At 40.2% G+C, this 14,958-nt stretch overlaps 1 protein-coding gene across 4 annotated transcripts in view; it reads left to right on the plus strand.

Annotated features, from left to right (window-relative positions):
- dop1a (DOP1 leucine zipper like protein A) overlaps positions 1–14,958 on the plus strand; it is a 366,113-nt gene that overhangs the window by 40,967 nt on the left and 310,188 nt on the right. For all 4 annotated transcript variants that reach the window (XM_078556811.1, XM_078556812.1, XM_078556813.1 and 1 more), the window contains exons 4-5: positions 1,935–2,105; positions 14,109–14,298. In XM_078556811.1, coding sequence (XP_078412937.1) covers positions 1,935–2,105; positions 14,109–14,298 — 361 coding nt within the window. The remainder of the gene's footprint in view (positions 1–1,934; positions 2,106–14,108; positions 14,299–14,958) is intronic.

Consider the following 14,958-nt stretch of genomic DNA (forward strand, 5'->3'; position numbering starts at 1 on the left):
GTAGGAGTTGCATGTTTGAAAGCTGTAATTGTATGAACAATTATGCGCAATGGATCACCATAATAACCAATATGAATATTCCTGAAAAGAGCAACATATTGCCAAAGCTTTTCATTTTGCACTCATCAGGACAAAGTATGGCTTTTTTGTGTTTGTCCTGATGAGTGCAAAATGAAAAGCTTTGGCAATATGTTGCTCTTTTCAGGAATAACCAGTAGAGTAAGCAAGTAATTTGACTGTAAAATCTATGTAACGTGGCTGCATCTGAATGTTATGGTCTTGTCAAATCTGAATATTTAGCGCTTCCTATCACCTAATTTTTGGCTCATTTTAAAATTATAATAGTCGTGAGTATGCAGGGGCGGGTGCGAACCCGATCGGCGCTGCCATTTTACATGGGCAGGCCAATTAAGGCCCACACAGCATGATGCACGCCTGGAAGTGCTGAGCGCTCCCTGTGCGGGTGGGGGGGGAGATTCCTTGAGTCGGGGCCTGCGCTCTTTCGCACATGCGTCACATGATTTGGGATATGTTTATCAAATGTTTGAAAATTTTTAATTTAATTAATAAACCCTTCATGAAACCTCATCCCGCCCGTAGATGAGGTTTCATGAAAAATGTGAAGGCTGCCTGGGCCCTTCGCCTGCCCACCAACCTGAAGGTTGGACGGGCAGCATTCTTAACTACTTTAATTACTTTCTTAATGGCCTTAATAGGCCTTTGACAGTTTGGTGGGTGCGCAGCCGATTTGGCTGTGTGCCCGCCGAACTGAAAATCTAAATGACGCGTGATGACATCGGGACGCCTGCCTGACGTCACTGGATGTCATTTTACGCGTCAGTGAGCGGGCCCTGCCCCCACTCGCCGACCTGAAAATTCTTCTCATAGAATGGTTACGGCACAGAAGGAGGCCATTAAGCCCATCGTGTCTGTGCAGAGAGCAAGAGCAGCTCACCTAGTCCCATTCCCCTTCTTTCTCATAGCCGTGCAATTTTTTTTCTGTTCAGATAATTATACAATTCTCTTTTGAAGACCTCATTTGAATGTGCCTCCATCACTCTCAGGCAGTGTATTCCAGATTCTAATCGCTTGCCAGCGCATCTGCGATTTCCACCCTTAAATTCCTCAGTGTCTTGATTTAAAGAATTAATTTAAACTGGATCATAAAAGCCAATGCTGTTTACAGTCAAGAAAGCCAATCGGTGAAGGATTTAACTAATCTTTGCATTTAATGACACCGTATAAAACTGGAGTAAATCTATATTTTATGTGGTGTCATTACACGCAAATGCCTCCTAATCTAACAACCGCCATTTAACTGGGTGTCTATTTGTAGGGGCACAGGTGAATCCCAGTTCATGCCCACCATCTGCCTACAATTAAACAATTACTGTATAATTAACAACCATGTTATCATAAAAAGCCAACTGATTCATTTGGGAAAGGAACCTGCTATCGGTACCCAGTCTGGCCTAAGTATGATTCCAGTCCCAACTGGCGCAGTTGTCTCTTCATGGCCTCTGAAGCCAGTCAGTGGTAAAAAAAACTACTATCAAGAGAAAGGTCCATGGTCTTCTCAGCGCAACTAAGTGATAGGAAATAAATACAGCCTGACAACACTGCCTACATCATGCACTCAATGTGATTTGCTAAAATTAGATCGATTTTTCAGTTGTGGATTCCTGCCACTAGAAAGTAATCATTTGTGAACACACATTTAACATCCTGGTTTGGCTGTATTGCCCTCTACATTGAAGTAACCTGGTGGTCTTCAGTTTCTAGGCTCACTGATGAAAAAAATAACTGTTTAACTGAAGCACAGGAAGGTAGAAGGAGGCTGTAAGAACTAGATTTCCAGCAGGAGTTGCTGCCTTCAGGAGATGGGGTGAAAAACCGATTCTGAATGTTTGGAAATTATTTTATTCTTTCCTCAGTTCTGGCCTTTTCCCTCTTCTTGCCAATGCGGCCATGTCTGTCAAACCTGTGCTGTTGAGCTTGTACGAAGTCTATTTCTTGCCTCTGGGTAAAACTCTGAAGCCAGGACTGCAAGGATTGTTGACTGGGGTGTTGCCTGGCTTGGAAGAAGGCTCTGAGTACTATGACAGGTGAGTAGACAGTTGTTTGCTGCATGTATGTATATATAATTCGGGGGGGATAAAAACCTCTTTGGAGATGAACAGTCAAGGTTGTTGGAAGTTACTGTTTCAGTCACATTGCCTGAGTTACATAAATTCATTTGGAAAGCTTTTTAATAGTAAATAAATGCTAAATACAGTCAGTATTGATCACTACACTTGTAATTAATTGTGTAAAGTGTTTTGAATGATGAGAAGTTAGATTGATATTTTAGTATTTTAGAGTAAATTTATTTTTAAATTAAGAATATATATAGGCTAAAATATAATTTGGTAGACAGTAAGTAATAAAGTAGTATTGCAAGTTCTATTGTAATTCTAATGGTGAATTTTAGCATCTCATCATTGGTTAAGCTTTCTATCAATTTAAAGGTAGCTTCCTCCAGCCTCTACAGTAGTCTGTTTAATCTTTGGAGGTTAATGGATGTAGAAATCTTGCATCCCAGGCAGACCTGTTGAGCTGTGGGGCTACCTTTGGGTCAGTATAATTGATGCTGCTGAAGCCACCTGCCAGAGAGAAACACTATGCCCCACAAAGAAGTAGCACAGATTCATGTTCGAATGTAGATTTTTTAAAAATTGTCTGTATGTGGGCAATGCTGTTTATTGCCTATTCCTGATTGTCTTGAGGAGGTGGTAGACTACATTCCACTACATTCCCACTAAAGGTGTAGGGGGGACTCCAAAGTACTAACAAGGTAGAATTTCTGGTATGCGATCTTCCAGCTTGCTGATAGAAAAGAGTGAGAAGATTTTTGATCAGTTTCCAAGGTCCACCCAATATCCCCCTCTCTACATTTAGAAACAATTGTCCATGAGCAACAGTAGGGAGATCAAACAGAAAAAGAAAAGAATGAGTAGACAAACCCTATCTTTGTATACCACAAAACAGGTAGAATAAAGGGACAGAATTAAAACAGCACTAAATTTGTATATCATCTATAGCCCTAAGCTCTGCCTAATAGCTCCATGTTCTACCATATCTGTGCTGTGCCCAGCAATGTTGGTATTTTAAAACTCATTCTTAAATCAGTCATGCACTCTGTTGGAAAAAAAAAGCCATGAACCAATGAGAGTTCTATGGATAATTAAAATTGTGCACATTTGTTTTACATTTACCTGTGTTGGCAGGAAGTGGCGCTATAATAGAAGTTTCAATGCTTAGTTTATCACTTGCTTGCCATAGTTCCCTGTCACCATGATGTGATCTGTGTTATCTTTTTCCCCTAATGATACGTTAGAATGGTGGTTATGTTAGTGGGCTAGTAACCCAGAAAATGTTGGAATCACTCAGCAGATCTGGCAATATCTGTGGAGTTAGAAACAGAGTTGATGTTTCAGGTCGATGACCGTTCATTAGAATTGTAATCCAGAAGTGAATTTAAATTCAACTGGAATTGAATTCAGGTACTTTGTAAGTAGTTGTGACCATGAAGCTATTGGAATTGTTATAAAAATCTGATTGATCGTAAGGGAAGGAAATCTGTTGTCCTTCCCTGGTCTTGGCTCCAGATCTACATCAGTTTGGTTGGCTCTTAACTGCTCTCTGAAATGGCCTAACAAGCCACTGTGATTGGTTGATTTGATCTCCTCTTCATCACCGAAAGCGGCTTGTTTGCATCACTGCTGACTGAAATAGCCAAGACCTGAAAGACATACCTGTCAGACTGGGCAGGTAATGAGAGAATTAATAGGAGGGAAAAATCCACTTAACCTCTATCTCACCAATCTATCAGTTATAGATGCATTTGTCATGACAGTTTTTGGTCGGCTTCGTAGAAGGATCTTATGTCCCATATCTTCATAGATTTGTATGTTTTCAGTGAGCGCTATTCGCCAGTTGCTTTGGATGACTTGGTTGGTTTTCAGAGTGCTGATGGCTTCCCTATATGCAGCTTTTGTTGGTCATCGGGACATGCAAGTAATCTAATGCTGCAGGATTTTTTTTGAAGAAGCTATTGAATTTCCATCTCCTCTTCATCAATTGAAACTTGATTTCTTCTGGCTGAGAAGCCAACCACTTCTTCAGTTCCTTGTAGGATGGATTTCAACTGTTCCCATTGCACTATTGTCAGTTCTCTGTGGAATCTGTCTTCAAGCTTGCTATGGAAAAATCTAAAGAGTTTCTACAAGGCGTTCAAAAAGGAAATGGGGAGGGTACAGGCTCAACATGTTCCCTCTAGGGTGATAGGAAGGAGTAAAAAGCCCAGAGAACCATGGATGACCAGAGATATTCAGTATACGATGAGAAGGAAAAGAGAGGCTATTGGCAGGTACAAGGGAAGCAAATCAGCGGAGGCGTTAGTGGAGTACAGAAAGTGCAGCATGGAGCTTAAGAAAGCAATTCGGAGAGCAGAGAGGGGATATGAGAAAGCTCTGGCTGGTAAAAGTAGGGAAAATCCCAAGATATTCTATAAGTATATCAATAGGAAGAGGATAACCAGGGAAAGAGTAAGGCCCATTGGGGACCAAGGGGGCAATCTATGGGTGGAGCCAGAGGACATCGGTAGAGTGTTGAACGAATACTTCACATCCGTCTTCACCCAAGAGAATGAGGATGAAGGTATGGAACTTGGGGAGAGAGACTGTGAGGTTCTTGAGCATTTTGATATATGGAGTGACAAGGTATTGGAGGTGTTGGCAGGCTTAAAAGTGGACAAATCTCCAGGTCCAGATGATCAGTGTCCCAGACTGCTCAGGGAGGCAAGGGAGGAGATCGCAGGGGCTCTGACCCAAATTTTTAATTCCTCTCTGGCCACGGGGGAGGTGCCAGAGGACTGGAGAACAGCTAATGTGGTTCCGCTATTTAAGAAAGGTTGTTAAGATAAGCCAGGGAACTACAGGCCAGTGAGTCTCACGTCAGTGGTAGGGAAATTATTGGAGAAAATTGTGAAGGAGAGAATCCATCTCCACTTGGAGAGGCAAGGTTTGATCAGGGATAGTCAGCATGGCTTTGTCAGAGAGAGTTCATGCCTAACAAATTTGATTGAATTTTTTGAGGAGGTGACCAGGTGTGTAGATGAGGGTAGTGCAGTTGATGTAGTTTCTATGTATTTCAGCAAAGCCTTTGACAAGGTCCCACATGGGAGACTCCTAAAGAAGGCAAATGCACATGGGATACAGGATAATTTGATAAGGTGGATTCAAAATTGGCTTAGTTGTAGGAGACAGAGGGTGACGACAGAAGGCTGCTTTAGTGACTGGATGCCAGTGTCCAGTGGCGTACCACAGGGATCTGTGCTGGGTCTCCTATTATTCGTCATTTATATAAACGACATAGATGACTATGTGGGGGGTAGGATTAGTAAATTTGCGGATGACACAAAGATTGGCCGGGTGGTTAATAGTGAGGTTGAGTGCCTTAGGAAGATATAGACGGGATGGTCAAATAAGTGGCAGATGGAATTTAACACTGAAAAGTGTGAGGTGATACACTTTGGAAGGAGTAATTTGACAAGGAAGTATTCAATGAATGGCATGACACTAGGAAGTTTTGAGGAACAAAGGGTGTGTCCATAGATCTCTGAAGCGGAAGGGAATGTTAGTGGGGTGGTGAAAAAGGCATATGGGACACTTGCCTTTATCAATCGAGGCATAGATTACAAAATTAGAGAGGTCATGTTGGAGTTGTATAGAACCTTGGTGAGGCCACAGCTGGAGTACTGTGTGCAGTTCTGGTCGCCACATTATAGGAAGGATGTGATTGCAGTGGAGTGGGTGCAGAGGAGCTTCACAAGGATGTTGCCTGTGATGAAACATTTAAGTTATGAAGAGAGGTTGGATAGACTTGGGTTGTTTTTGTTGGAGCACAGAAGACTGAGGGGTGACCTGATCGAGGTGTACAAGATTGAGGGGCATGGACAGGGTGGATAGGGAGCAGCTGTTCCCCTTAGTTGAAGGGTCAGTCACGAGGAGACATAAGTTCAAGGTGGGGGGATGTGAGGAAAAACTTTTTTACCCAGAGGGTGGTGACGGTCTGGAATGCGCTCCTGGGAGGGTGGTGGAGGCGGGTTGCCTCACAACCTTTAAAAAGTACCTGGATGAGCACTTGGCACGTCATAACATTCAAGGCTGTGGGCCAAGTGCTGATAAATGGGATTAGGTAGGTACGTCAGGTGTTTATCACGTGTCGGTGCAGACTCGATGGGCCGAAGGGCCTCTTATGCACTGTGTGATTCTGTGATTTAAATAGGAAAAGAGTAACTAAAGCGTTGGCCCTCTAGAGAGTGAGCATGAGAAGAGTTTACACAAACCAAGGTTATATTCCCTAGAATTTAGAAATTTAAAAATTTAAGAGGTGTTTGATAGAAACTTTGAAGATATCAAGGGGAACTGATAGCTTTTTCTTTATCTACACTATCTGCTGATTGGGAAGTAAAGGGGTCGAGATCACTCTTTAAAAAATAGAGTCAGACCTATCAGGAGGAAAATTAGGAAACATAGCTTCACATAAACAGTGGTAGAAGTTTGGAACTCTCTTCCTCAAATTGCAATTGATACTCGATCAACCATAAATTTTAAATTCAAAATTGATAGATTTGTGTTATCCATGTAGACGGAGATAAAACTCAGTTCAGCCATTTTCGTATTGAATGGCGGAATATGCTTGAGGGGCTAAATAGCTACCCTTGTTCTTGTGTTCCTATGAAAGGCTTAAGGATTCGGGTGGCGGTGAGTCACTTGCCACAGAATACCCAGCCTCTGATTTGCTTTTTGTAGCCACAATATTTATATAGCTGGTCCTGTTGGTCCTGACTTTAGAACTCAGTGGTACAGAGGGATCTGGGTGTCCAGGCACATGAATCGCAAAAAGTTAGCCTGCAGATACGGCAAGTAATTAGGAAGGCAAATGGAATATTGGCGTTTCTTGCAAAGGAAATTGAATATAAAAGTAGGGAAGTTTTACTGCAGCTGTGCAAGGTCTTGGTGAGACCACACCTGGAGTACTGTGTACAGTTTTGGTTGTCTTATTTGAAAAAGGATATAATTGCGTTAGAAGCAGTTCAGAGAAGGTTCTTTCGACTTATTCCTGGGATTAAAGGCTTATCTTATGAAGAAAGGTTGAACAGGTTGGGCCTGTATCCATTGGAGTATATAAGAATGCAAGGTGATCTTATTGGAACATATAAGATCCTGATGCAACTTGATAGGGTGGATACCAGGAAAATGTTACTTCTTGTGGGGGAGACTAGAACTAGGGGGCACAGTTTAAGAATAAGAGGTCTCCCTTTTAAAACGAGGAGAAATGTGTTTTCTCAGAGGGCCGTTAGTATGTGGAATTCTCTTTCCAGAAAGCAGGGGAGGCTGTGTCATTGAATTTATTCAAGGCTGAGTTAGATTTTTGATAGACAAGTGAGTCAAGTGGGGGCCAGATGGGAAAGTGGAGTTGAGACCACAACCAGATCAGCCATGATCTTATTGAATGATAGAGCAGTCTCAGAGGGCCAAATGGCCAACTCCTGCTCCTAAGTCCTATGTTCCTGTTAACCTTTTTGATTATTTTCTGTGCCTGTTCATGGCATTTTAATGATCTGTAAAGCTGGACTCGGGTCTCTTTGGGCCTGTGCTGTGTCTTCCTTTTCATCATTCAACAGGTATGCTGTTCCACTCTTGCTGGATACAAGTTGAATGATCCCAAATTTGCTTGCATTGAAATCCATTTGCGACAGTTATGCTCATTCACCTCGTTGATATCTCTTTGTAATTTTGATCTTCTATCTACACTACTTACAATGCCATCTATTTTTCAGTTGGTGGCAAATTTGGAGGTGTGGCTTTCTATCCCATCATCTAAGTCATTAACAAAAACAGTGAATAGTTGAGGTGCCATGACAGATCCTTGCCAATTTTAATACCTGCTCATTATCCCTATTCTCTCCTGCTACTCAGCCAGTTTCCTAACCAGGTCAATAATTTGCCTTCAAGTCCATGGACTTGAACTTTAGCTAACAGTCTCGTACGGGAGACCTTTATCAAGAGCTTTCTGGAAGCCCATGCAAGCAACATACATAGACAATTCCCTATCCATTACTTTAGACATCACTTCAAAAGAGTTAATCAGGTTCGTCAAGTATGACCTATCTTGTATAAGTTCTCTGTCTGGTCGCCTGAAAATTTTCAAAGTGTTATGTTACCTTATCCTTAGCTGTAGACTCTAGCAAGTTCCTGACCAGAGATGTTAGACTAACTGGTTGATAATTCCCTGGTTTTCCTGTCTCTCCTTCCTCAAATAGAGGAATAACATGCGCAGTTTTTCAATCTGAAGGAATGGTTCCCGAATTGAGAACTTCAGAAGTTTATCATTAGGACATCTAGAATATTGTCACCTACTTCCTTTAAAACCCATGGATGGAAACCATTTGGTCCTGAGGATTTATCCCTCTTCAGTGCCATTATTCTCTTCATTACATTTGTTTTGATCATGTTAATTTTAGTGAGTCCTACTCCCTGATTTTCAGCATGTTGACCTCTTCCTCTACTGTAAATGCTAATGTGAAATAATTATTCAACATCTCTTCCATTTCCTTTTATTTGCAATATCGCTAATCAGTTTTCAAGGGGCTTGCATTGCTCCTGACCACCCTCATTTTCCTAATATCGTTGTAAATATTTTTGTAATGACTTTGATATCCCTTATGGGTTTCTTTTCATACTCGTCATTTGTAGCTCTTGCTGTCTGTTTTATCATCCTTTGTATCTTTGATTTGACAGGATCTGTGCTATATTTTCATTGATTGTATGCTTTTTCTTTTAGTTTTATGTTGTCTCTTACCCCTTTAGTTGCTCATAGTTTTGTTTTTGGCAAGAGAACTCTTACCCTTTAGGATATAAACTAGTCTGTATCAAATTAGATTCTATTTTGAGCCCCTCTCGCCGCTGATCTGTCGTTTTGCCTTTTAACAGACTTGACCAATTTAGTGTGGACATTCTCTGTCCCATTGCATTAAAGTCCGCCCTAATTAATTTTAGAATCTTGGCTGATTTACGCTTTTCCCTTTCAAACACTATGTTGAATTATGATCACTGTTAGATAAAGGTTCATGCACCAGTAGATTGTTAAGGTATCTAACTCTGGCCCATTGTTTATTACTGAATCTAATATGGCATACCCTTTGGTTCTAGGACATATTGTTGCAGAAAACGGTCCTGGACCACTCAAGAAATTCACCTTTTTGACATGCTAGCTTGCTTGTTCCGATCTATGCGCAAGTTAAAATACACCATCAAAAGCACTCTGCCGTTGCTATATGCTTGCCTCATCTCTGCATTTTATGTACCATCAGCTACAAGGCAACAAGTCAGGAGTTTGATGGAATACTTTGCACTTATCTGGATAAGTGCAGCTCCAACAACAGTCGAGGTCAAACCATCCAGGACAAGGCAGCCACTTGGCTGACACCAGCGCAATGTGACTGCAGTGTGTACCTTATACAAGATGCACTACAGCAATTTCCAAAGGCTTCTTCAACAGAGCCTCCCAAACCCATATCCTCTTCCAACTGGAGGGATAAAGGCAGCTGGCACGTGGAAACCCTGCCACCTTCAAGTCTCACACTGTCCTGGCTAATGGCACCCACACTCGGCAAAGACTTCATTTTAAATTTAAAAAAATTCATTGTTTTGAGAAAAACTTGATCAATTTTTTTCCACTCATTAACTACAATCTCTAATGTTCTAAACAAAGTTTTATATGAAATTTAGTAAGGAAAAAATACATAATTCCTAATAACATTATTGTATTTATACATTGAATGGCTTTATCCTTTAGTGGTTTTTTTTTTTGTTTTTACTTGAGGTTCTCAGCCTCTCCCAAAAGCCTGACTTTGACTTGATGTTTTTACCCTAGGATGTGATGGTTAACTGAATACAAATTATGCATTCTGATCAATTGGATTGCAGCTATTAGGAAAAGTTGAACAGGTTAGGGATTTTGTCTCTTTTAGAAGAGGGAAGACTTGGAGGAGGCCTGATAGAAGAATTTAAAAATATGAATGGGTTGGACAGGGTGATATCTGCAAAATGTTTCTAATTGTGGGAGAATAAATACAAGATAGTTACCAATAAATCCAAGAATAGTATAAGGAGGAAATGTCTTTCTTATGGAATAATTGAAATAAATAGCTCAGAATGCTTTCAAAGGGAAATAGAAAGCGATAGTGAAAGGGTGAGATGAGGTAGGTGGAATGGAATGATACTCAGTGTGGAGTATAAACACCAACACAGACCTGTTGGGCTGAATGATCTGCTTTGGTGCTCTATATTCTATGTGTTTCCAGTGGTATAGATTGTATAAGTATTATATCTATCAGTATTACTTAATCAATTGTGTTTAAATATTTTACTTGCATTTCTCCAGTTTTGTTTCCAAAATTAGTTGAAGAAAAGCTATACAACATATTTCAAAAGCATTTTTAGGTGACATTTAAATTTAGTTTTTTTTTCTTAAAACCTAACTTGTGTGTGAGAGAGAGAAGTCAGACTACACTGATCATACTACTGTTGTTAGCTTTTGCTTTATAAACATTTTAAACATATTATGTGGAGATAGTATTTTTCCATATCCTAATTTGAATGCATTTTTCTAGCAAGTTGAATTTTGAAAGAAATAGGAAGTCTCTGATTGTCCAGCCATATTTTCTGACAGTTAGAAAATGTTGTTACTGGCATCCATATGAGATGAGAAGGGAAAGTCTTTACTCATAGGTTCAGTTCTTTTATAAGTACAAGCTGAATTTTGGAAGTAAAGTATGTGATAAAGTTAGGGTGACTTGAGTGACGGGGCGTGAAGGAAGAAGGATATAAAGTTAATTGGAAACTCCAAAGGAGAGAGGTTGTGTAACGATGGGAATAAGAGAGATCCACCAGTCCCTAAATTTTAAAAAAAGTATGTATGCATGCATTTCTTGTTTTCATCATATTTCACACACAATGCTCACTTTGTCACTTAAGTATAGGCACAATTAAGCAAATTTATTCTCAGCAAATTTCTGGCAGCTGATTGGCTACTAAAAACAATCTTTACAAAAAGTGGAAGCCAATTATTTGGAATGTATATAGAAAAACTGCATTCTGGTGTACAGGCTCCAGAACAATCTTAAGATGCTAGCTACTTCTGAGTTGTAAACTGAAACTGAGTAGCACATTTCAATCCCTGATAGTTTCTTGGCCAAATAATAATTAAATTCTGAGTATCTTATATTCTTATTAAGGGCTCTGGGGATAATGCAGGAAGCAGGGATCAAAATACATGGGGATGGCGGGTGAGTTTGTTCTTGAAAGCCCTGGAAAATTCAACCACAGAGGTGACCAATGAAAGAAAAGTTGGCTCCTGCCCCACTACCCCACCATAAATGGGGGAAACAGAATCTGTGAGGAGCTGCTTCTCCAGTCAGAGATTCTGTCTCTCCCTATCTTGCTGCTCCTCTGGAGACAGAATCTGTGATTTGAGGCAGCAGCAAGGGTGGGAGACCTGGGCGAATTTTTTCCCAAACTATTACTCAATGGGGCAGCTTTTCCAGCAAAATGCTGTCTCATTAAGCAACCATTTGGGGAAAAGAAATTGTGACCTGGGGCCTGGACGGACCAGAAAAAAACAGAGCATAATCAAGAGAGGTAACTGAAACACAAGTAAACAGACCAGAAACCAGTCAGTCCACTGTTACAATAACTCCATTTCTGACTGCCTTCAATTGTAACCAGCTCTTTCACAGGTCCTGTGGGTAACTCTGAAAAGAGTCTTTGAATTATTAAATTTACTTTTTGCTCATTCTTTGCTGGACTAGTGGTGCTTGCAGTAAGAGAGGAGGCTTTACCTTCTTTGGGACTTGGACTGGAACCCTGACTCCCAGTCTGTTCCCTCTTCTCTGGGTGGGATATCCCGAGCTCCACAGCGGTGCCCCACCTCCATCTAAACTTGCCTCTCAATCTCAACTCCCAAGCCCTGAACAAAGGGATTGACAGTGGGAGTGATTGCAACAGCTTTGCAAAGGGACCCAAGCATCACAAGCCCAGTAGCATGGCACGCCTGCAGCCCCTCAGAACTCGCATTTCCTATAAGTGTAGCTAGCATCGTCGGTCTTAATAATGGTTGGAGCCAAAGTGAGCCACTTTTAAAAGAAATCCCCATTCTTTTTCAGGTGCATTTTCAATGGGGTAAAAAATGCACAGCATCAAAACATTGCACTACACAGGAAGCTGAGTATTCTTATTTATTATATTTAAATTATACATAAAGCCGCTGCCCTTTAGATACCTCAGATCAAGCTTTGTAATGGTAGATCTTACTAAACTAGCTAAAAGGCAAAGTGGCAGAAGATGAGAAGACAGGATGGGGATGGAAAAGTTATTGAGCGAAGTGCCCCAGAAATTTATGACAGAGTCAACAGATCTACACAGATAACCTGGACTGTGTTTTAGTGCTGGTGAATTAAGTTTAAAGATGGGGGAGAGGAAGGAGCCAGAAGGCTTCAAAGCTTCAGATGGGCAACAACGGAACATTTAGACCTGAGTAAATGAATCCAATACAGCAACTTAAATGTATACAGTGCCTTTAACCTTTTGAAATGTTCCAAGGCTCTTCACAGGAGCATTATAAAACAGACCATGACTCTGAGCCACACTAAGCAATAGTAGATCAAATGGCCAAAAGCTTGGTGACAGAGGTAAGTTTTAACGAGTGTCTTAAAGGAGGAAAGTGAGGCAGAGAAGCAGAGGTGTAGAGAAGGTATTTCAGAACTTAAGGTCTGGCCAACTTAAGGCATTGCCACGAATTATAATTGGGGACTGGGGAGACCAGCCAGGAATGTGTTGGAATAGTCAAGACTACAGTTAATGAAGGCATGAGTGAGGGTTTCTTCTTAGTTAAAAGATTATATATATAATATATATTTTTTAGGTATTCCTTCTTTAGATGAATAAGGTGATACACATACCAAAGACTGTGTGTGTGTGTATATATATATATAATATATATATATATATATATATATATATATATACACACACACACACACACACACACACACACACACACACACGGTCTTTGGTATATGTATTACCTTATTCATCTAAAGAAGGAATACCTAAAAAAAAAAGCTACATAAATACAGACAGTACAAAATATCAACATACAATACCATGCGACTGCATTGCCTAATGATGGAGTGGGTGAGAATGAAAAAGTAGCTCTGGTAAACCAAAAGGTAGCCCCCAAAAAACAAAAACTAGCCACAAGAAAATCTCAAGAAGAGCCCTCGGGGAAATTATTGACGTATGGCAGGAAGGTAGAGTTGATTGTAGAAATTATCTTGTAGAGTGGCCTACCGCAGCCTCCCATTTCCAGTGTCCTTTGGTTCTCTATTTACTTAATTATGGCTGTGGCCCTAAAAGGTCGCATATCTGCCTTAGATGATATCTAAGATTCTATTTACATGCTGTCATCCTCTTGACTTTACAAAAACAGCAAATTAACTGGTCATTAAATGAAAGAGGCCATGGAAGGTCTAAGTCCCTGCTATTCCATCATTTTTATGACAGGGGTGGGAAATATTGAACATTCTCAATTTACGGCCCTGGGTAAAAGATTTTTGAGAATTTTTTGTAGCCCATTCAGTTAAAAGTACTTATCACTTTGTCATTGTCATTTCTTATTACACTTGCAGGTTGCTGGGGGCCAATGACAAGAGATCTTTTAGCTAGATTGTTTTCACAATTGCAATACTCAGAAAAAGATCATTAGACAAACGAGCAAACAATGAGTTGCAGTTATTTGGTACCCAGGTAGCAAACCAAACCTACCAAATCTCACCTGCCCATTGCTCCAAATCTCTGTTCATAAGATACAAAACAGATTAGACTTGCTTAGTTGTGCCAGATAACATTTCTAGAAAGACATGAGGTTTGGTCTCTGTTGATGAATAAAATTGTTGAAGGAGACATATATAAAATTATTTAAATTGCATTTCTTGTATACAGGGCAAACACATTGCTGGAGAAAGTTGCAGCTGCAGTGGAGCAGTCTGCATTTTACAGTGCCCTTTGGGGGAGTATTCTGACCAGCCCTGCTGTGCGGTTACCAGGGATCACCTATGTACTCGCTCATCTGAATCGGAAGCTTTCTATGGAGGACCAACTCTATATTATTGGCAGTGACATTGAATTGATGGTACTGAGTTTTATACATTAGTATGTAAATCCTTCTCTACTTAAATCAGTTGTATCATATCGAATGAAGTTTGAAAGCTATAGTAAGTATTTAGTTTCATCAGATAGATCAAGATGAGTATTTGATGTGATTTTGCTCAAAATTTATGTCATGAAATCTCTAAATCTCTTGCATAAAATCTGTGCAATTACACTTGAGAAATATGACCCCTGAATGCTTAATTGGATTAACATTATTACTTGTAACTTATGAATGGCTAAGTCCTATCTGAGTGAAAATGTCATTATTCGGATGAGAATTGCTCATTGAGCAATGGGGCTTGATATCATGGAGTTATAGAACAGTATAGAGCAGAAGAAAGCCATTGTGCCTGTGCCAGCTCTCTGAAAGAGCTACCAATTAATCTTACTCTGCAGATTTTCCACATTGTTCTGCAATCCTTCCTTTGCAAGCATGTATCCTATTTGTCTTTGGAAGTTGCCATTCAATCTGCTTCCACCACCCTTTTGTGCAGTGCATTCCAGATAATCGTAACTTTTGGAGCAAAAAAAATTCTCTCTATCTCCCACTGGTATTTTTGCCAATTATTTTAAATCTCTATTTCTTTATTACCAACCCTTTTGCCAATAGAAACCATTTTTTTGCTAACTTTCAAATGAG

The sequence above is a fragment of the Cetorhinus maximus genome, chromosome 14, assembly GCF_964194155.1.
Source record: "Cetorhinus maximus chromosome 14, sCetMax3.hap1.1, whole genome shotgun sequence".
Lineage (NCBI taxonomy): Eukaryota > Metazoa > Chordata > Chondrichthyes > Lamniformes > Cetorhinidae > Cetorhinus > Cetorhinus maximus.